This window comes from Peromyscus leucopus, chromosome 19, assembly GCF_004664715.2.
Source record: "Peromyscus leucopus breed LL Stock chromosome 19, UCI_PerLeu_2.1, whole genome shotgun sequence".
NCBI lineage: Eukaryota > Metazoa > Chordata > Mammalia > Rodentia > Cricetidae > Peromyscus > Peromyscus leucopus.
The window spans coordinates 34373633-34397926 of NC_051079.1; the positions used below are offsets into that span (position 1 = coordinate 34373633).

The window sequence follows — 24294 nt, forward strand, 5'->3', positions numbered from 1 at the left end:
ATGTCAGGGCTTTTCCCTTCTTTAAAAAAATTTATCTCGCCGGGCGGTGGTGGCACACGCCTTTAATCCCAGCACTCGGGAGGCAGAGCCAGGCAGATCTCTGTGAGTTCGAGGCCAGCCTGGGCTACCAAGTGAGCCCCAGGAAAGGCGCAAAGCTACACAGAGAAACCCTGTCTCGAAAAACCAAAACCAAAAAAAAAAAAAAAAAATTATCTCATTTTAAAATTTTATTTTATTATATATGTATACACACAACATACAGATATTTAAAATATATATACTCTCTTTTTTTCCCCTACAGGTCCTCTGCATATATATTATGGCTTCCAGTTTAGTGTTTTTATGGGATTCCTGAGTGTGTTTATGAATGAGTCTCTGTGTCTGTATCTGTTTCTCATTTCTTTTTTGGGCTCTTTTCCTTCTGTTTGTTTTGTCCTACTCTGATGTGTCAGTTTTTGTTTTATCTTACTTTATTTTATATTATCATCACTTAGAGAAGCCTGTTTTCTAATGAGAGACAGAAAGGGAGTGGATCTGGATGGGAGGGGAGGTGAGGAGGAGCTGGGAGGGATAGAGGGAGGGGAAACTGTAATCAGGATAAACTATGTGAGAAAACAATCTATCTTCTATCGAAGTAAAAAAAAATATCAGTGATTTGAACACACAGTGACTGAAAAGTGTCCCCCACACTTGTTCCCATTGACCTTGTCTTACTTCTTGTGGTGCCCTCCCACTGCCCTTTTGAATACCAGTGTAGTTTTGTATTACTTTTCCAACAAGTGTTATCATTCACGTATGTACGAAAGCAGTGGGTAGACACTGCTGTGTATTTTCCCTAATTTCCTCCCCTCGGTATTTTCTCTCCGGGTTAGAGAATTTCCTCATTTCCTTCCAACTGCGTAATGCTCCAGCATGTGGCTGCACCGTAGTCATTCCCTGTTCTTGGACATGCAGGCTGTTTTTAGTCTATTACTACCGTGAATGCTTCTGTTATGAAATGACTTCAAAGAAAAGTCATTGCACATTGTAGACGCTTATCTGTAGAATGGTCCCATCAAACGGGGTTTCCATATCAAAGGTTCATTACATATCCCCCTTTGTGTGTTTGTGTGTAAGTGTGTGTACCTGTCTGTGCCTTTTTGTGTGCACCTGTGTGTGAAGGTCCGAGATCAATGTTAGGTGTCTTCTTCTCTTGCTTTACCCTTTACTTTTTGAGACAGAGTCTCTCCCTGATCCTGGAGCTCACTGCTTGGCTGGACTGCTGGCCAGTAAGCCCAGGGATGGTCCTGCCTACCGCAGGCCCTAATAAATGAAAAGGTCTAGGAGTGGAGGAGGGGGAAAGAGTGGTCAGGATGTCTTGTGGGAGAGAAAAAGAAAAAAAGAATTGTGGAAAAACGAGGACAGAGAAAATGAGTTAAAAAACTGCTGGTGGACACTGTGTTTAAGTGAGTCTGCTGAGGAATAACGAGGAGAATAAAAATTAATGAGGACAGGAAGGATCCGTGTCGGTATCTGGAAGGAAAGCATGCTGGGAAGAGAGCAGCAAACCCACAGGTCCTGAGGCTGTTGAATGTCTGGCATCTGGGAAGGTGTGAGAGGTGGGGATATGGGTGGAGACTGAACTGAGCTGTGAGCTGGGCAGGAGGAGCTAGCCCGAGAAGGCCGAGAGGCAGCCTGGTCTACCTGATTTCACAGGATCACTCCATGCTTGCACTAGAACAGAATGAAGAGAGTGAAATGCAAGATGCAAGATCACTCATGAGAGTCTGTCCTAGAAATTTAGCAGAAAATAATGGTGGTTTGACATGGAGTGGCCGCAGAGCAGGTGTCTGGATCAGGGACATGTTTTGAAAACAGAACTGAAAGGAACTGGTGGTGTCCAGCAGGCACCGGATACTCTGGAGTTGGGAAAGAGGCTAACCCTGGGGATGCATAGTTGGCATTTATCTTCATACATACTGTGTTTAAAACCTAAGACCATGTGAGATCATTACAGGAAAGAGTATAGACAGGAAAAGGAAGTGCCCCAGGGCTGAGCCCCTAGGCACTCCAACATTATGGAGGGCAGGAACAGAAAGAGCCAGCAGAGGAGCCGGGGTGGTGGGGGTGTTGAGGGAAAGCAGGGGATTGTGCTGCCCCCGATGTCAAGGGAAGAAATTCAAGACTGTTTAACCGCCTTCCAATGCTTATGATTGGCCACGGGGAGGAGCATGGAGAAACACAGAGAACATGAGATGAGTAGGCTCGGCACAGCGGGGAGGGATGGAAAAGACCACTTAGGGAGAGTTCAAAAAGAAGACAGAAAAAAGCGATATAGAAAACCCGTGTGTGTGTGTGTGTGTGTGTGTGTGTGTGTGTGTGTGTGTGTGTGTGTGTGGTGTGTGGGGGGGAGGGTACAGGGAGGATTGGTGGCTTCTGCAGACGGTCTCTTCTTCACCATTCCCACTAAGATAGGAATGGAGACATTTCTGCAAACTGCCTCAGATCTCATTTTGAAATGTAACAGGCGGTGCCCGTTGGGGAGAAATGTCTGCATGGTATTATTCCTGTGCAGCCCCAGAGCTGATGAGCCTCAGACTTACTCTTCTTCCCAGAAGACGTCTGTATAAGGAAGGATAGCAGGTTTCTGCAGAAATGTCCCAAGAGGTCCCTCTGCAGTGTTCCAGCTGCAAGCCATGCCCATGACTAAAGATGCAAACATCAGTGTATGCACCCCCTTCTTGCTAAGTTTAGTTACCCCATTCAGCTCTTTGTGACAGTTAACTTCACAGGTTCGCTCCCTAGGTCTTGGTAGCCAGGGGGTTGGCCCATGCCAATCTGTGAAGCTGATTAACATTTAAATCAGTAAACCTGGAGTGAATGGCATTAGCCTTCATCATGTAGATGAGCCACATCCCACCAGCTGGATGTCCAGAGGAGGGATTCTGCCAGTGAAGGCAACACAACCTTTAGACTGGAAAATGTATCAACTTTTTGTTGTTGTTATTGGTTGTTGTTGTTATTGTTGTTTTTCCAGACTCGAGATTGAACCTAGCGTCTAACACTTGCTAGGGCGGCACTTTACTGTTGTGCCCAAATGGTAACCCCCAGAGAGACCACCAAGGACGAGCATACCAGAATGCAAAAGCAAGGTTTACTTCTGCTGCAAGTCATGACAGGGAACTCATCTCAAGCCATCTCAAGTGAGGCAGGGAGGAGTTCCTCTTTCTTGGGGAAGTTAGTTTTTATAGGCAAAACCCATAAAATTTCTTAGAGGGGAGGAGGTTAGTACGGGTCCATCCTTGATTGGTCCAGTTTTTCCCGGGCCTGGACTTTATCTTATTCTAGATTATCTGTTTGCCCTGTCAGGAGTTTTACAACTCATCTCCGGGGTCTGGTCATGTTATCTCTGGAGAGGGGCATCTCGTGGTTAATTGGTTACCATCAGACATCCTGACTCTGTTCTTTTGAGTTCCTGGGGCTGGCGCCATCATTTCTGGGGACTTGAAACTGGCCTGGGTCTATCTATATTGAGATATCTTGGTCTAAGGCCCCCTTTTTGAGACAATAGAGTGAGGGTCTTGTTGTGCCTAGATCTCATCCCCAAAGCCACCACTGGAGACTTTAGGTACAGAATGCAAAAGTAAGGTGTTTTCTAAGTTTACAAGCCTCCAGGGAGGCTCTTCCAAATCTCTCACTCACAGCAGGGAGGTTGGAAGGAGCACTCCCCTTTCTTTGTGAGGCTAGTTCTTAAAGGCACAGACCATATAATTTATTTTAACCCGCCTCCCATTTTAGTCTTTTGGTCGAATATCCTGACTGTGTTTTCCAAAGTCCCTGTAGCAGATACAGCCACCTGGGGAAAAGGGGTCTAAGTTCTTATCTACACTTAGGAATCCTGGTTTAAGCTTCTGTCTGTAGGGGATAGAGTGGGGGGTTTTACTGAGGTATCACATTTACCACTGCGATACATTCCATCCCCGACCCCAGGATTGCACTCTCTCAATTCTCAGTCTGGTTTGCCCTACTTAGCCCAATCCAACCTGCAAGCCAATCTTTAAATGTATCCTTCTCCTGGACTCTGGTTATCTCATACTGGTCCTGTTGTTCCAAAAGGAATTCTAATACAGTCTTCCTTGGGAGGTTGGAGATGTAGCTCAGCTGATAGAATGCTCACCTAAGATTTTCCTGTCATTAAGGTAAAAGTTAATGTTCATCTTTTAAAAACATTTTCACCACCTGGTTAGCGGGGCTCTCAAATGTTATGAGTAAAATAATAACCAATAATAATCTGATAAAAACATATAAACATTAAACTTTCAGTCTGTGTGTTTATCAGGGGAAAATATTATATATTCAAATAAGTACCTTTTGAAATTTAACACATTTAAAATCCTAGTGTGTCTGTGATTCTTGAGTCAGAGAAAGGTTTTTTCTTTCATATTTGAACAGCACCACCTTGTGGCAGAAATATGTTAAGTCAACAGCTTCTTGTCCAACTAATGTTTTGCTATTAATAAATAAATGCTTTATTGTTATTTACAGGTTTTGTTGGAAAGTTATTCTATACCAAGACTTGCTGGGTTTGAAGGATGTGAAGCTAGGATAGACAGACAGACAATTAGGACCCACTGCACTCTTGCTTTATACAGAGTACCAGGTGATAGGAATGCACTCAGGAGGGCCACCCACAGCAGGGACCAGGAGCACATGGTTCTCAGAAACGCTCAGGAACCAGAGGCCCAACTACATTGGGGTCATTTTGCATTAGACATTTCTAGAGTTCAAGTCCACACATGTGGGATACAGGGGGAGAAGAGAGGTAAGAGAGAAGGGTGGGGAAATTAAGAGCAGAAGAGACTGAAAAGTATTATGTTCAGCAGGGCGGTGGTGGCACACACCTTTAATCTCAGCACTCAGGAGGCAGAGGCAGGCAGATCTCTGTGAGTTCGAGGCCAGCCTAATCTACAGAGTGAGTTCCAGGACAGGCTCCAAAACTACACAGAGAAACCCTGACTTGGAAAACAAACAAACAAACAAACAAACAAACAAACAAACAAACAAACAATATGTTCAGGGATCTGGAGAGATGACTCAGTAATTAAGCATTCATACTGGGCTTGCTAAGAAGTTGGTTCTGTTGTGGAATAGTTAACTATGTAAAGATGTGTTACATTTGTTCATGCTGTGGATTACCTTAACTGTGTAAAGGTGTGTTACATTTGTTTATGTTGCATTTGTTTCACCTTGCCTGCCTAAGACACTTGATTGGTCTACTAAAGTGGCTGAATGGCCACTAGGTAGGCAGGTGGGGATGGCGGGCAAAGAGAATAAAAACGAGGGGAAATCTAGGCCCAAGAAGAAGAAAAAAAGGAGAGAAGAAGGGAAGACGCCTAGGGCCAGGCAGCCGTCAGCCAGCAGACACAGAACGGGACACAGAGAAAGAAAGGTAAAAAGCCCCAAAGCAAAAGATAGATAAAGAGAAACAGGTTAATTGAAGTTAAAAGAGCTAGCCAGACACAAACCTAAGCTAGGTGGAGCATTCAAAACTAGTAAGTCTCTGTGTCATGATTTGGGAGCTGGTTGGTGGCCCCAAAGAAAAAGCCTGGCACACGGTTCAGTTCCCAGCATCTATGCTGGGTGCTCACAACTGCCTATAACTTCAGCTCCAAAGGATCCAATTCTCTCCTCTGGCTTCTATGAGCTCCTATACTCAAGTGCAAATATCCATACACAGAAACTGTAGTCCAAGGTGAACAGGCCACGTCCCTGTACCTAGAGTTTTCCTGCCTTGCCCACAGTCAGGACAAATCTCTCTCACCCGCCAGTCCCACAGCCGCTCAGACCCAACCAAGTAAACACAGAGACTTATTTTATTTACAAACTGTATGGCCGTGGCAGGCTTCTTGCTAACTGTTCTTATAGCTTAAATTAATCCATTTCCACAAATCTCTACCCTGGCACACGGCTCGTGGCTTACTGGTATCTTTTCATGCTGCTTGTCAGGGTGGTGGCTGGCCAATCAGGTTTTATTTATTGACCAATCAGAGCAACTTGACATACAGACCATCCCCCAGCACAGCCAGGTGCAGACTATCTCAGACACCTGCACTCAGGCCCGTGGTCCTAATCATACTCTATGCATAAAGCCACGAGGAACCCGAGAATGGGCTCCCACAGGACATACAGAGCATCCCACAGCACGTCCCAAACCATCAGCAGAGCATCCCCGAGGTCCTGGCTTTTGGAGGCATAAAAGATGTGAAATTGAGGGATCATGGAGTCCTGCCCCCCAGTTTCAGAGAGCAGCTGAGGACAGGCAGTAAGTGGCAGGATTAGAGTCCTTGCCCAGAAGTGCTGAGAGACCACTGTGTGAAACTGTGAAGATGCGGTCCAGGTTCCGGCGGAGATGTTGGTGATGGCAGAACTGTGGGATGTCTGCCATGGGAACCCATGGGTATGGAGAGGAGTGCGCTCAAGAGCCTGGTCAATTGAATTGTGACAGTACTACCACCTTCTCTATTCGGGACACTGGCCGCAGGATTTGGTGTTTGCCCTGCTGGATCTTGGTTTGATTTCTGTCTGACTATTCCTTGCCGTGCTCAGATTCTTCTCTTTGGAATAAGAATGCTAACTCTGGGAGTGAGGCTGGAGAGATGGCTCAGAGGTTATGAGCATACTGTTATAGCCATAAAAGTATGTTATAGCATACTGTTCTTTTTTTTTTTTTATACGCACGGCGGGGACCCTCCACGCTCGGGAGGGTGATGGACCGCTGGCGGGACATACTGTTCTTGATAGAGGACCTAGGTCCAGTTCCAGCACACAAGTCATGTGACTCGCAACCTCCCATAATTCCAGCTCCAGGGGCTCTGACACGTTTGACCTCCAAGAGCACCTGTAGTCATGAGTACACACTCCACATACATGTAATTAAAGATAAAATAAATCTTAAAAAAAATGTTTACTTGGTGCCATTGTATGTTAGAAGTAGGAGATTTGTTTTTAAAATTTGATCTGAACTCACAATTAAGAGAATTTTGACTTTTAAAATATAGGAACTGTTAATGACTCTGAGCTCTTTTGACATTGGGCTGAATTTATTGTCCATTAACAATTATGAGCCTATGGGAACAAAGAGTGAGAGGTTACGGCTTAAAAATGATGTGTTTGCATGTGACGTTGACAAAGGTGACATCATGATGGTTAGTGTTAACTGCCAACTAGGTTCTAGAATCACTCAGAAGCCAAGCATCCCAGCATATCCATCAGGAATTACCTAGTTTGGTCTCTGGCCATGTCTGTGAAGGACTGTTTGATTAGGTCACTGTGGTGGAAAGGCCTGCGTATGTGGTTATCGCCATTCCCTGAATTGGGATCCTGGAGTGTATAAAAAGGAGACAGTAAACTGAGCATGTATCCATCACTTTCTGCTCCTGGTTGTGAGGTGATGTAACATGCTATTTCAAGCTCCCACCGCTTTGATTTTCCAGTGCTGGGGAGGAAGAGACCTGAGGTCTTCTGGGGCTTGCTAGCCAGCCAAGCTGAACTGGCTTGCTCCAAATCCCAGTGTGAGAGACCCTGCTTCAAAAATCCAGGTGGGTGGCCATCCTAAGGGACAATCCCATAGGTTGATTTCTGGCTTTCACAATATATGTGAATATATGTGCATGTACAACACACCCACATGCTCCCACATGTACACATACATACACATGTATACACAGAAACAGTAGCATTGCTTTGGTATTAAGAAAGCACCCCAAGGACTGGAGAGATGGCTTAGAGGTTAAGAGTGCTGGCTGCTCTTCCAGAGGTGCTGAGTTCAATTCCCAGCAACCACATGGTGGCTCACAACCATCTGTAATGAGATCTGGTGCCCTCTTCTGTCATACAGGCATACATGCAGGCAGAACACTCTATACATAATAAATAAATCTTGAAAGGAAGGAAGGAAGGAAGGAAGGAAGGAAGGAAGGAAGGAAGGAAGGAAGAAAGAGAGAGAGAGAGAGAGAGAGAGAGAGAGAGAAAGAAAGAAAGAAAGAAAGAAAGAAAGAAGGAAAGAAAGAAAGAAAGAAAGAAAGAAGAGAAGAAGAAAGTTGAGCTGAGCATAGCCTTCATCTCTCCTGGCTTCCTGATTGTAGGCAAAATGTGACCAACTGCCTCAGGATCTTGACACTATACCTGCCCCGAAGTCCTCTGAATCGGAACACGTCTTCCCTTAGGTTGATTTTTGTAGGTGTTTGGTAAGGTAACTACTACAGGGGCAAACACCTGAAATGCCACACGTCAGTCATGGTGGGGAACAGCTATACCCCCAGCTACGTGGGAGGAAGACCACAGGCTCAAGGCTGCCTGGGCAGCAGAGTGAGCTCATGACCAAACTTGAACAACTAACAAAGACCCTATCTCAAAAATTAAAAAGGCCTGGGGGGGGAGGGCAACCAAGTGACAAAGTACTTGTCTATCACGTGAAAAGCTTGGGGTTCAATCTCTAGTACTCAAGAAACAAAAATAACCCACTCTGATGAATAGCAGTGTAAAGTGTTATCTGTTCCCATGGCAGAATCCTATTAAACCATTAACCATGTTTATGAATATTATGAATAAATGAAGTGACAGGACGAAATCCTTCTGTAATAATTAGTTGATATAAAATAGTATATATAGGATGACCCCAGCTTTTTAATGCAAAATACAGATAAAATAGACAGGAAAAAAACTATACCAAAAAGTTAATAATGATTATCTGTGGATGTTAGGTATATATACAAGGACATGGAACTATTCTTTGTTCATATATGTTTACATATACATATATATGTATACACACATATATATGAAGAAAACATAAATATTCCTCACATACATAAACACACATAAGTATGTGTGTTTTACAAGGATTACATATATGAAGAAAGGGGGCTTAATATATGAAAACATTTTCTACAAGTTCTTCTAAAATGCAGGTCACGTTAACTCAATGTCCATATAGCATGGGTTGAGCCACCTTTATATCTAACTCTATCTCATCTTCTCTTTACATGTATGCAGATTTCACAATGGCATGGATTTAACTCTGTCTCATCTTCTCTTTACATGTATGCAGATTTCACAAAGGCATGGATTTGCTAACTCCACAACAAAGCCAGCTCCCAGAGCTGCTTCAGTCTCCTCCACAGCTATAAATACTGCTTGGTCACCTGACTCTAAGCATCGCCATAGCACATAGAGGAAGACCTCTATGTGCAAATGCTTAATTATTTTAAAAACTGCCTCTGTCAGAGTACCAAAAGCAGAAGTGAAAAACTGATTTTCATCTGGGTATCTACTTTTTTATCTTGGAGATCTTGTCTTTTAGACTTCCTTCTCACCCTCTGCCAAGTTATTGCCGTTCTTTTTCGTAAATATAATGGTACCAAATTCAAAGGTCTAAGGTTATACAGAAGTGCTACTATATCCATCCAGCTCATTTCTTGCATTTTCTATAGTTAGAAGACAAATTGAGAGCTTGTATAAAAAACAAACCTCTAAACAAGGAAGATGATTTGTTTTTTTAAAATAGAATTGATTTCAAGGAAAGGTAGAGTCCAAACGATGCTCAAAAGAAAGATGGCTGTACTGTTGTAACATTAGCAGCAATGACAGATGTTTCAAAGATATCACAGTTTCACGGGATACAACAGTCTGTGCTGACTCACGGTCGCTTTTCTTCAGTTTCAGTTTCATGGGCTTAACCACAATCCAAGAATATTACATGGAAAAATTACAGAAATATGTAATTCTTATTTTTAATGTCTTGCTATTCTGAGCAGTGTCCCACCTGGACCCAAGTCATCCTTCTGTCTGGTATATCTGCGGGGTGTATGCTACTTCCTGGCAGTCACTATATAGAACATCCGTGCTGTGTGTGCTACTTCCTGGCAGTCACTATGTAGACTACCAGGTAGCTGTCAGAGGGTGTGTATCAGGTAACCCTTATTTTGGCAATTTTATTACAGAATACTGTTATCATGGTTCTATTTTAGCAGTTACTAGCTTCTTTCTATGCCTAATTGATAAATTAAGCCACACTGCAGGGATGGAGAAACCCCTCATTTTCATATGGTTTTCAGGAACCCGCTGGATTGATGGGATAAAGGCCGGCTGCTGTATAGAGCAGCTTCAGTCCCTAGCAGCTCACTCTCAGGGCAGTGGCAAAAGGTTCTTGCTATAACAGGACAGTATGCCCTTCAACTGCGCGTGAGAAGGAAAGGAGGGGGGAAGGAGTAGAGTCTGAGGGGGTGCTGTCACTGGAGCAGACAGGGGAGGCTGAAGAGATCAGGGAGTGAGGGGCTAGATTCCAGCCTTTAACACACTGGGAAAGTTGTTTTGTTTGTTTTGCTTTTTAATCATTCTGATGAGGAGCTACGAGAGGGTATTGAAGAAAGGAAAAAATTTTGACATATCTTAAAAATTTTTGGCTGGAGAGATGGTCAGAGGTAAGAGCACTGGCTGCTCTTCCAGAGTGCTGAGTTCAATCCAGCACCAATGGTGGCTCACAGCATCTATAGTGAGATCTGGTCTCTCTTCTGCCTGCAGGGATATATGCAGACAGAGCACCTGTAAACATAATTAAAAGACACTGTATACATAACAAATCAATAAATTTTTAGAAAAAAAAAATTTCACTTCTCTTTGGAGGATGGTTCTAGAGAAGCCACAGCAGACACATCTCCTATGGCTTAGCTTAAGAGGGAGAGGGCAGTGAGTAAGTCCAAGAGTTTGTTGGATGCTTACGTGGGGGTCTCAGATGAAAAGAAGTCAAGCCTGGTGTGGTCATGCATACCCCCAGTCACAGCACTCAGGAGGCAGAGGCAGGTGGATCTCTGTGAGTTTGAGGCCAGCCTGGTCTACACAGTGAGTTCTAAGACAGCCCCAGCCTACAGAGCAAGACCCTGTCTCAAACAGCAGCAACAACAACAAAAACCCAACCAACTTTTAAAAGCAAGTCCTAGAGCTGGAGCCATAGCTCAGAGGTGGAGCGCTTGCCAGTGATACACAGGCTCAATCCCCGATGCGGGCAGAAAATAACCATTCCTGGACTGTGACCTGCATGAACGGCAGCAGTTTTTACCGAGCTATGGGAGGTTACTCAAAGAAAGCAGAAGAGAAGGCCGAGTGCATTGTGTGCGACATCGATAGTTCTGTTTGCATATACTAAACGACAACACCTGTCAGATTGCTAGTTGGACACATCAATAAAGAGCTGGATGTAAGCTTGTGAACCTAAAAGGAAGCAAAGCTAGAGATTATAATTTGGAAGCCATCATCTTATAGATGTTACTTATAGCCAGGGACTAGTGACTCCAGGTAGAAATCATCATGGGAGCATGCATCTCTAGAAAAAGAAGATGGTCAAGACCTGGACCCTGTGGCACTCTAACGTTCAGTGATTGAGAAGCCTCAGTGACCAGTGGGGTAGGGACACGGGGGAATTCAATAAGCTGCAGGTCAGATGGAGAAAGAAAGGCTACTAAGGCGGAGTATGTCTGTGACAGTGGCTACTGACTGGTCAGGGAAGATGAGAAGTGAGAAGTGTGCAGACACCAGATTTCACAAGACCATCCCTGATGTCACCCAGAGCCAGCAAGGGGAAAAATAGGAGAAGTAAGAACAGAGGCCCAGAGGCAAGCCTTTCCAAGAGGCTGTTTAATAAAGGGGACGTTTGGCTTGGGGGGGGGTATTATTTAAAGGTGGTATTTAACATTACAATTTAACACGTTTGTTAAATTGATGTCTAAAAATAAAAAAGTCCACCAAATGAGGAGCAAATGAGATGTGATTGTACAATAGAAACGTGGTTTGTATGTCAAGTCCCATACACTAACACTGACTTTGACTCAAATATAACTCATTATTCAATACGTGCTCATCTATTCTCTGATATAAATAACATACAATGGAGTTAACTTCAATTATGTCCATCACACTACTAAAACGTTAGGTAAGTAAGGTAATATTTTAAAATACTTTTAAAAAAGTTTACTACTGCTCTAGAAAACCTGAGTGGTTCTAACTCATGCAATTTCAAATTAGCCCCCACAAAACTTTCTGCATTGTGTGGCTGGCTGAAGCTGGCGCGGAGCTCTTAAAAGTCACTTAAGACGCTGGGCTATTTGCTCATGGTTCTGCGTGTCTTTCAACCCCAGAGGGATAGGATTGGAATTTTATGCCAGCCTGGGCTACATAGGGATGGAGGCTAGTAGCCTCGACTACATGTCTTTAAAAAAAGTTTTCTAGTCAAAACGAAACACATGACTGGCAAAGAGGTGCGCAGGGTTTTCCCTTCAGAAAGAGGCAGCCCTCGGATGGAGGCACCAGGCCTGCCCCAAGACACTGTGGACCGACCTGGGCTGCGCACTACTCCCCAGTCCTCCTTCCCAGCCCGCCCGCTCCCCCGTGCTCGCAACTTGCCTGGGAAGGTGTGGGTGCTGCGCGGTCACGTAGCTTTTAGTCTTCCTCTCCCACTGAGCAAGACCTTGTAGACAGGTGACTGGCTGCAGAGGTCTGAAAGTTAGGACTCGTCTGCCAGAGATCTTGTCCCAAAGCCACTGTGACTCGGCACGCCACGCCCACTGAGCCTGCAGCGTGGAAGATCTGGGCTGGCTGTCCACGGAGTCCTCAGGGCGGTGGACTTCGACTTTGGACGTCCTGCTTTGTGGGGCCACCGACGACCGAGTGGAGGGTGGGGTGCACTGTCCCCAGGAGGAAGCAGATGGCCAAGGGCGGAGGAGGGGAAATGCCGTGGGGGAACTGCCACCCAGGCAAATGCCAGCTTGGCTCCCTGGTTTCTGTTTTCTTCCTTTTACATTTGTTTTCTTCCTTTTAAATTAAGTCCCAAATTCCAGGCTAGGAGAAGCCCGGAAAGAAATTTGGCTTCTGTCTGTTCCTTACAGTCCAAGTAAGGCCCAAGACCAACAAAAAAACAACCAAACTAACCAACAACAAAAATCAAGCAAAGCTACAAACCTTTCAGAGTCCCCAAACTTGATTTTTAACTCAGGCTGCAATGCTGGTCATACCTCAAAAGTTCAGTTAGGTCTCTCTCCCTTTTAATTCTGACATTTTTTGGTGATTTTTGAGACAGGGTCTCACTATGAAATTCTGGCTGTCCTGGAACTCACTTCGTATGATAAGTTGAAAAAAGAAACAAAAAGGATGACTGCTCCTAGGTACGGTGGAGGAGAAAGTTTATTGCAGATAAGAGAGAGGGCATAATTAGAGAGAGGCAGAAGCATCTGGGAGAGTCCATAGTGGACGTGACCCTGAGCCCTGTGAGGAGAGGGGGAGGGGGAAGGGCCCGGGTGAGAGAGGACCCAGGTACAGCAACCAAGACAGCAAAAGATAAAAAGAAAGGGCGAGTAACCAAAATGTCTCCATTATATAGGAATGCTTCTGGAGTAAAGGCAGCCAGTCCCGGGGCTGGAGAGTTCGGGATAGATAGAGGGCGGGGTATGCCAGCCCTATGGTGTAACCAAGGATGCTGGGAGAACCCGGCATCCAGGTCTGCTTTGATATGTTAAACAGACACCTCAGCCATTTGTGCCAGGGTTGAGACTTAGCATAAAGCAAGCTGGCCTCCAATTTAGAGGTCCTGGCTCTAACTCCCGAGTGCTGGGATTCAAGTGTGTGCACCACCATGCCGTGGCTAATTCTGACAACTTTCATTGGCTGCCGAGGAAAGGAACTTGACCCAAACCAGGAAGCCCACGGATAGGAAACTGGGCTTGGAAGTCTGGGCCTGGTCTCAGAGGCGTGCTGCACAGAGCTCCAGGTTGCTCTCCTCTCCACGCAGCCGGCTGGACGTACCATTGACCTTGGGAGCTAGTAGACAGCCACTGCTCAAACTGCCGCCATGTTGTGGCTGGTATCTTGAACCCTGTCTGCTCCTCAATGCCCCATCTTTCTCTGGCCATTATCAAAGTTGACCATTGTCTTTTCCAGCGTTGCCTGGGCGCTGGCACACTTGGCCTGTGCTGTTCTTACCTCTTCTCTGTCGGTTTCCTTTGCTTGCCCCTCTTCCTCTGGGAGTTCTTAGAATCAGTGCCCCCTTCCCCTTCTTCTCCTCCATTTTTTCTGCCACAGTAAAGCAAAATATAAACTACTTACGTGTACATACAATGAATATCACATCATCAGTCTAACTGCATACATTGAGGTTTGGGTCAGTATTCTTTCTCTGGTTCTCCTAACTATTTCCAGAAATTCAAAGAACCTCCTGTTTGTGATGAGAAAGCACTAAGGCCAGCATCTCTAAATCCCCGAGGCGGGATCTGAAACTGTATTGTGGTGACTTAGACAATGTTGCAAACCTTTGCTTTTGTTTTCAATGGAAAACTAGCCTCTGTAGCAGAATGTCCCCAGTTTTCCCCAATGAAGAACAAGCAAGTTTAGTTTTTAATCAATCTTTGTTGCAATTTGATTAGTTAAAATAACAGCTACTCTGTGATTTTTTTTTGTGAGGCTGATCATTTGTTGGGCTACCATTTAGGAACCAAGTAGGAAGGGCTAGACCACTAAGGTCATTTGAGAAGGGAAAGCAATGCCATCTATTGTCAGTGACTTCACCTTCTCCTGACAGAAGATGAAGGTGCTGGATGCAGGTAGTCGCACAGTTAGTTTCCCACTCTTATCAACCATGGAACTTCTCCTGTATCAATAAATACTGCCTTACCTGCCACTCCTCCCAAATATCCAAAACTACTAATGACAGACTGAACAAACATCTACTTCCCCATTCAACACTGACACCACGTGCACCAGTGAGCTAGAAGTCATTAACATCCACGGTAAACTGACTCAGCCTTTCCCACTCTCTTTTGAATTGCTTCAAATGTTGTTGCATTAATCATCACAATACATACAGGTGTTGCTTGAAGGAAATGTTAAATTGGTAATACACACATACACATAAACTTAAGTTTTTAAAAAGGAGAAAAAAAGGAAACAAAGTCTGAGAATTAACTACCTAAACACCCACACCCATGAAAAAAAAGAGGGCATGGATTCAAATAAAGAATAAAAATATAAATAAAACCAGAATTTAAAGAAAGAAAAAATAAATAAAATAGGCTCAATAAGAACAAATTATAATTATTTGAACAAGACTAATAAAATAAACTGCTGGTGGGCATGCTTAAGAGAGACAGAGAGGACATAAATAACAGTACTGGATATAAAAAGGAGATATCAATGAAGACCATAAGGCATCTAAATAAACATAGAACATATTGGCTCCATTCCAATAAACTGTTCAAGAGAAACACGCTGTCGTCTCTGGGCCTTTTGCATTCCTACATGTCTCACTGGAGCTGTCAACAATGCCAGTCGCAGGCCACCATTTTCTTGAGGTAGTGTTTACTTGAGTAATCCTGAGATAGGATGCTAGTGGTTCCCTCCAGGACAGACAGACCACTAGCTTAGCGCTTGCTCTAAGGGTAGCAGATTCCCCAGGCTCACTGCAGGCTCATCCACGGGTTCTTGTATCACTTACGTGGACTTTGTGTGCAAGAGGAACCCGTGAAAACAATGCTGGTAGTGAGCGATGCTGCTGGTTTTCCCAGGAGATAAAGCCCGTTGTCTCAGGTCCAAGACCTCTGTGTCTTTTGCCAGTATCTGGGAAATAGGCTACTTTATTAGTGTAAGATTAAAAACAAATCCCACAAGTAAGTGAGACTTAGTGACGGTCCAGTGAAGATACCATCATACAGATTACTGATCAAAACTGTTCACCATTATCACTAGCATGGACTGACAATAAAAATCAGGAAGTATTCTGTTGGAAGCCAAGCTAACCTGATTTGGATAGCAACACATAGTGTTAACTGTCAGTTTAAAAAAAATCACAAATTTAAGAGGAATAAATGGGGACAGCCTAAGGCTATGTGAATCTAGACTCACGATTTGACACAAAGTGAGCATCTGATCAATGGACTGGCTGAGAAATTAAGAGGGAGATGTTAGAAATGAGAGCCACTGAAGACCTCAGTCAAGTCCAGTATCTCTACATGACAGGAAGGAAGTCTGCACACATACGAGGAAGGCTCAAGAGAACTCAAGGTCTCGCTACACCCCTGGCTAGTCATAAGGCTATGTTTATGCAGAAGAGAACTGAGTTATAGTCCTCTGTACATCACTGGACACTGCATATGTTGAGATGAAATCTGGACCAACAGCCAGAGTTTTGGATACATTTCTCAGCCCATACACATATTCACCAGAGTAGTTTTACAATGTTGAAGTGTTTTGAACACAGCCTGTGATCTACCACTACTGACCACTAAGCTATACTGGCAGAATAGTGACGTGCACTATACTGGCGTGCACGCATGCATGCATGAATGGGTGGGGCAAATGAATCAAATAAAAATAGTGGACACATAAACAACCACATCCATGATCAAATTCACAGAATCCTGGAGAATAAATGAGATAAACATGCTGTATACCAGGAGCCTGTTACTCTAAGGGAGCACTTCACACACACACACACACACACACACACACAACACACACACAGAGAGAGAGAGAGAGAGAGAGAGAGAGAGAGAGAGAGAGAGAGAGAGAGAGAGAGAGAGACTGACAGCAGGCAGAAGTCTAGACCTTTACAAAGGAATGACCAATAATGAAATTGTAAGTATACACAAAAGAGAATCTTATTAAACAGTTTCCAGTAAAATTGACTTTGGAAACCAAAGACATGTATACCATAAATGTATGTAATTTTTATTATTAACTAAAATGAAGTTAAATAAACACAAAACATTACTTTGGAAACATGGACTCAACTGGTTAAAATTCAGTAAAGGTCTTCTATTTTTATGTGCATTGGTGTTTTGCCATGAGTATTGGGTCCCCTGGAACTGGAGCTACAGAAAGTTGTAAGCTGCCATGTGGGTTCTGGGAATTGAACCTGGGTCCTCTAGAAGAGCAGTCAGTGCTCTTAACCACTGAGCCATCGCTCCAGCCCCCAGGAAAGGTTTTTTTATATGCCATGCTAAGACTAGCCAGACCACACTGGATTGACTTTGTTAGTATCATAGAGATAAAGGGCAAGCCATGATAAAGGAGTCAGCTAGTCAACAGCTCTCAACATGTATGCATCAAATAAGAGTTTCAAAATATATGAAGCAAAACCTGATAGATTGCAAGAGGAATATACAAATCCATAAGTATTACAGAAGGCAATTTGAGTACTTTTCAATAAATCTACTGATAATAATAATAATAATAAAAGCAAGTAAAAACTGGGCAGGAATGGTAGACTTGACCTCTCCCAGCCAACTTGATCTCATCCACATTTAGAAAGCATTCCACCTAACAAGAACCACGAATAAGAAATGGACTCTTTTCTGACCATAGCATGATTCTCAAGCAACTTAAATCATTCAATTATTTTACTCCTGTGGAATTGAAATAACTGAAAAAAAGAAATTAATTTTAATTAGAAATTAAGTTCTATTTCCTTTACGTTGTTGAACTGTCACAAGGATGTTTACATTCTTACTAATTCTTTAATAGCTGTAGTATTAGTAGCTGAAGAAGCGTAGTAGATGTTATATGACTTCCCTTTCTGGGACTGGTAATTTAAATCCACTTTATCTTCCTTCCTGACACACCTGCCTGGAAATCTGTCAACTTTGATCTTTTCACTAAATCATCTTTTTTTTTTTTTTTTTTTTTTTTTTTTTTTTTCTTTTGGAGCTCTTGGTAGCATCTGATCAGAGATCTGTTGTGAGTGCTTTGTGTCCAGCTAAATCATCTTTTATTGATAGATTTTTGGTGTTTTGTTGTCTAGTTAATTTATTTCTGCTTCATGTTGAACTTGTTCTCTCTCTGCTTATTTAGTTGGAAGCTGAGGTTTTCCTTTCTTCCTTTCTAATAGGCATTTAGTGAACACAAATACAGGCAGTCAAAGCAAAAATAAACAAGTAGAAGACGCAAATCAGGCTAAGATGCTTTTCTTCACAGCAAAGGACACACTCAACAGAATGAAAAAGCAGCCCATGTATGGGAAGAAAACACCTGCAAAGCATTCACCTGAAGATGGCACCCCCTAATAATCTAATTTAAAAAATAGGCAGTCTTCTTTCTTCCCCTTCCTTCAATCAAGCAAATAAAAAATGGTTAACAGCAAAAGAGGAGTTTGGCATCATTAACCACCAGAGAAATGCAAAATAAACCATGAGATCTTACTCACATACTTCTTCAGGAAAAATACCTATCTGTATTTTCTTCCCAAATGTATAAACTCCAAGATGAAGTCACTCAGGAGATCAAATATTGCCTTTGTTCTCAGCAAAGCTAAAAAATAGTTTTCAGTTTTGTAGCAACAAGGGCTGGGTCATGCCATATGTCCCTGAACAGGAAATGAAATCACTCCGTTACCAGCATGGCCATAGACCATGGGCGTCCACTGTGGGAAAACAAGGTCCAACTCCTTAGGGATAAACCTTTGACCTATGTATCCTCTTCTTGTAGTACCTTGAGTTCACTGCTTTAATAGTTTTGTTCCTGGAGGTGAGACTATCTTAATTTTTCAAACTTTTAGCAGGTAATTATGTTGGTGACAAGACATTTACATGCTTTCATATCTGTAACATACTATGAGAGTCAGATTCTATTCATGCCACAGTAAAATCTTTAGAACAGAATGAAGACCAAGAGACCAGAACTGAGGTGGATAAAATGATATATAGTACTTAAATACATGCAGGACTTTATATATTATATATATAAATTTATATAAGTACTATGTAAAATATATTTAGGTATATTATACATATATATTTATACGTATGTATGTATGCATGCATGTATGTATGTATTGAAACAAGGTCTCTCTAGGTAGCCCTGGCTATCCTGGAACTCATAATGAAGACTAAGTTGGCCTCAAACTCAGAGATCTGCCTGCCTCAGTCTCAGATTAAATGTGTGTCACTATGTCTGGCGATAAATAGCTTCGTTAAATACTATTTGTTTTGATAGGAGATACAAAATACTGATGAAATCAGTATTTAATGAAATCACTTGTGCAAGGTTACAGAATCTTGATTTAGCTCAAGGATTCCAAAGCCAAACCACTGAACCATGATTAACCTAGTTACATCAAAAGTTTAGGGTCTGCTTGCCAAGGGTCACATTGAAACTAATTACTGGAGGAGATGAGCTGTTTCCTAGACTCTCTGTCTTGTCTGAAAGTAGAAATAAATCTCCTAGTTCACAGGGCAACTGCAGAGGACACAAAACTTTCAGTCCATGACAACCCAGAGTAAGAACTCAGTAAACAGCAGTCTGTAGGTACTGTAAGTTCCCTTTTGCAGAGTTCTGCCCAGGACCCAGACGCCTTTTCCATCTCTATGGGGAGTGGAGGTGAGTTAATGCTGTTTTGAGCGTTTTCATTAAGGACTGTAAGATGGAAAACGAAGCAGTGGTTCTACCCTTCTTTATTAACCTGTTTGGGTTAGTTCCTCCTATGTCCTCCTTTATGAAATGAAAAATAAACACTATTGTTGCAGAACAGTACTATGAGCTGTGCATTTCTTTTGTTCTTTGTGTGGTTTTTTTTGAGACAGGATTTCTCTGTGTATCCCTGGCTGTCCTGGTACTCACTCTGTAGCCCAGGCTGTCCTCAAACTCAGAGACCCACCTGCCTCTGCCTCCAGAGTGCTGGGATCAAAGGTGTGTGCCACCACCTGGCTAGTTTCTATACACTGGCTAATCTCCAAACGTCTGTCTCCCACCCACCCCCCAAACCATTTAACACATTATTAACACTGTCCAGCCTACATCAGTACTAAGAGCTATGTATTTCTAAGGAGTTTTAGAAAGAATTAAATCCTGAGAGAAACACGTGATTTTTAATTTTTTTTTTTATTTCACATGAAACTGATTGGTGTAATCTTGTGGAACCATCTTTAATTTAGAGAAAATTCTTTTTCAAAAGTAAACAAAAATCCTTTGAATTATTTATATATTAATTTGTCTAATTTTTTGAAAACAAAACTCAGTCAGCTTTATCCTATTTAACTATAAATGTTACACTTAGAAATTGAAACAAAAGATGGATAGTATAGAGACATAAATGAAACCTTTCAGTAAACTGTATTTTCAAAAGTGATTATTGAGCCCAGAGGAAAAGTTGTAAGCCACAAACTATGGTTTTTTTTTAATAGAACAAAAGAATATTTAAATTATGCAAAGCAGTATCTTAAAACATTAACCTCACCCAGTTGAAATTTTAGTATAAACTCTTGTATCAAGTTGCTTTCCATTATTTACTCTGCTTTAAAAATAAGACAATTATGATATTCAAATATGTAGTCATATGACCAAACAAAAATATTTGGGAAATTCAAACTCCTGCAATAACTTATATAAGGATTATAGAAAAAAAGACAAGCTACAAATTACGTCAGAGAAAAAAGAAATCACACAGCATTTATGTGTGGGTATGTATGTTTTATATATTCACACCAGATGGAACAGATAGCTGTCAAAATTTAGCCAGCTTTTGGGAGATGAAACTAAATTCATACTATTTCTGACAATGGGTAACTTGCTGATTTCAAGTTTGACTCATGGTTTCATTAAAAATGATTAATAGCAATAGTTCACTATCATGACATTTTTGAGAGGCACAGATTAAATGATTTATGTCAAACCTGGCAAAATCTATACCTGACTCCATTTAATTACAGTATCCAAGAGCCCACCAGCAACCAGATATGTCGTTTTACATGTGCCCATGCTTAGTAATCGCATTAACATTGGTGCTTAAACCATTTACAGCTAAGTAGATGGGCCATTTAAAAAGCCGCAGGACAATTTCAATACAAGATCTCAAAAGGATAAGCTTGCAAAACCTTAAACTCTTCTTAATCTGTAAATGTTGTTTAAGGAATAGTGATCTGGTCTTCAGGAATCCTAAAAGGTGGAAACACGTTTATTCCTTTTATACCAGGACATCTGAAATTAGTAAGCAAGACAACTTGAATTCATTTTGCTCTTGCATGCGTATGTGTGCATATATATGTGTGTGTGTGTGCGCGTGTACATTTTAAGATGGCTTAGAATTAAGAGTCACCTCTAGTCAGTAATGGTTAAGTGACTAGAATGGCTAGTCAGTCGCTATCCTGCGATGTCACATGTTAAAGTCTCCACAACCCAGACTCATTTAGTTCTCATCACCTGTGGTGAGGAGGCATGGCTGAAAAGCAACTGCCATGGTTTTTCTTTTTTAAACAGCAGAGAAGCCTGTTTATCTATACAATTTTCCATCATTATGTATTCTATTCTGAATACTTGGATCAAAATCTCATTTCAATCAGCTTAATCCACACAAGGTGTAAGACACCAACAGTACAAACCAATTCTACAAATTTTTAAATAGGAAACATTCGCAGCATTCTAAATTTTTAACTTTAGGGCTGCTAATCAAGAGACTGTAGAAACAAGACAAAAGTAAAGAGATAAAAATGAACTTCTCAGTGCATCACATCGTGAGGATAAAATGTATGGCACTTATGTGGTACTAGATCACAAATGTCGACTTAGGCTGGGAATGATTGACAAGAACTAGTTTACCAGAATGTTCAAACCACTCAGATTCCTCTTTTCTTTGTAAAAGCCTCAGAAATGCAATGTCACAGACAACTCGCTAAAATTGTTTCTATTTCATTTACCCACATTGTAGTGTCTCATCTTATTCTTTATCCTAACAGTTACAACTGTCTGATTTTTAAGGTCTATTATGCTATTTTTCTGAGTGGTGATAACACTTCTAATAACATAGCTAGTTATAAATCATAGAATGAGAAAAAAAAAAAAACAAACGAACCAAAAAACCTGTACATTTTTCAAACTAGCAAGAAATAAATTATATCATGATATATCAGTGAAAATTGTATCAATATTAACTAATAGTTCTATGGTAGATTATTTTCCCCCATAAAATTAAGCAGTGCAGAATAGGGCCTGGCTACAGTTAATCACATTTGGTTTTCTTAAAAACACAACTTTATTCACTATAAACAATTAAAGGCAGTTTTCTTCCTCTGAAATACACAGACATTAAATCTAAGATTTTTTTAAAGTATCAACTACCTATTAAGAAAAGTACTTTGAAATGGTTTAAAGGAATCAGAATACCAAAGTTTAGTATATGAAGAGTAGATAGAAACCAAGAAAACATAGATCATTGCTGTTAGATATTTCATATGAATAGCTGCATTAAGGTCCAAAGTTTTTCCACCTTTACAAATAAAAAGGTGTCCTCTCCCCACGGGGATTTGCACTGTACATCTCTCCCAACAAGTAAGGTTTTAGAATGTTGCCATGTTAAGTTCTTCAGTACCTAAAATTGGAGGACAGGACTATAGCAGTGGCACTGGTGCATCTGAAAGCGTAGTTACGACCCAACACGAGTTGTGGTGGTTCTTTTATCCGAGAAGAAACTTTTCAGAAGAAACACCTGCCCTATGCTAACCACCAGAAGGATGAGGGCTTCGCCCACAGACCAATAGGCCACTCTTGTATTTAGATCCTCTGCTCGGCTTCGGCCTTGAGCCTCCCTCAGTCGGAAATGAGTCTGATAGTCGATGACGGACTTCAGAGCTTCATGAATGGAAACACAAGCAGATTCCATCTAAACAGAAACATTTTCAGTTAGTTTAGCATCTTTCATAGTTCTGTACCTAGCACATTTTTTTCTGCTATATTTATCTCAATTTCTCACTGGTTTGACGTTGTTGTAGTGAACTGGCAATCATTTTTTCACTCGTATCAGTTGCTCTGGCAACGACGCTCTTCTACTCATTCCCCTGGGACAACTACTGATACAGGTCTGTTCTCCCCAAACCAGGATGCTGCAGTTAAGGTCAGTGGCTACTAAATTTCCAAAGAAGGTTCTTAAGAACTAGAAGAATGCAATAGTGGGTTAATAAGTTCACCAATAATGGAAGGAGAGGCCACAGCCAACATACTCTAAACCAAATATGAAAAGACCCCAAATGCAACTAATCAAGTTATCTGAAACTTTAAATAGGCATTAAGCATTATCAACATCTTTAGCTATTTTGAATCTGAAAGTGGTAAGAGAATGTCCTTTATCCTTAACATTTTTTTAGTGCTCTCTCTTTTTTTTTATTATGTGTATCAATGTTTTGCATGCCTGTGTGCACCACCTACATGCCTGGTGCCAGGAGTCTGGAAGAGGGTACTGGATTCCCTGGAACTGGAGTTACAGACAGTTGTGAGCCACCACATAGGTGCTGGTGGAGCCAAACTTGGGTCCTCTGAAGAGCAACAAGTGCTCTTAACTGCTAAACCATCACTCCACCTCCACCTTTTAAAAGTTATCTCTTCGATAAAAACATCTCCATCAGGCCAAGAACTAAACCATTATGTATATGCCCAGTACATTCAAGTTTCAGTATCTCTGATAATTGGCTTGTGATCCTCCATTTGGATGGTACTTTACTTTTTGTATGATTGTTATCATCTGACTTAAAATGGTTATACATTTTAAAAAAATATAGCAGGGTTTAATATTATACTGTTGAAAACCTAACCCTGAAGAAGAAATACATGATTCATTACTATTTTATCTCACAAACCATGGAGGAAAAATTTAAAGGACACATTTAACTCTGTCTTAAATGTAATTAAGGTACACAGACATTAGGAAATAACCTAGTTAATAACATGCCTGTAATATGAGTCCTGGGCGAGTTATGGCAAGATCCAAGTTCAAGTAGACAAACCTGGACTATGTGATGAGTTGCAGGCTAGCTTGGACTACAGAACAAGACATTTTGATAGGCAAGATAAGCAATTAATACGTGGGAGTATGAAGTAAGAACTGTTATACTCGAATGGACGTGGTAGCTCACACCCTCAATCCCAGCACTCAGGAGGCAGACACAGGCAGATTGCTGTTGAGTTCAAGGCCAGCCTGGGCTACAAAGTGAGTTCCAGGACAGCCTATGCTGCACAGAGAAACGCTGCCTCAAAACAACCAAAAAAAGGGAACTGTTATAATGGAGAAAATTACTGAAATTAAGTAAAATTCATTCCTAGAATTTTTGAGATGTAGGTTTAATTTTTTAAGCCCTTAAAGTGAAAATTTTCACATCTATCCAAAGAATAAAACTGAGTCCCATATCAATATTTATTAATGTATGGGCTGATGCTGTGGGATGTCATTCTGCATGCTGTGAATATGTGTTGCTCTGATTGGTTGATAAATAAAATGCTGATTGGCCAGTAGCTAGG

The 24294-nt window shown here is 41.7% G+C and overlaps 1 protein-coding gene across 1 annotated transcript in view; it reads right to left on the reverse strand.

Moving 5' to 3' along the window:
* Nucleotides 1–24294, reverse strand: part of LOC114710056 (TIR domain-containing adapter molecule 2-like) — a 32500-nt gene that overhangs the window by 4255 nt on the left and 3951 nt on the right. Inside the window, 1 exon segment of the mRNA XM_028894124.2 lies at nt 22539–22666. Coding sequence (XP_028749957.1) covers nt 22539–22666 — 128 coding nt within the window.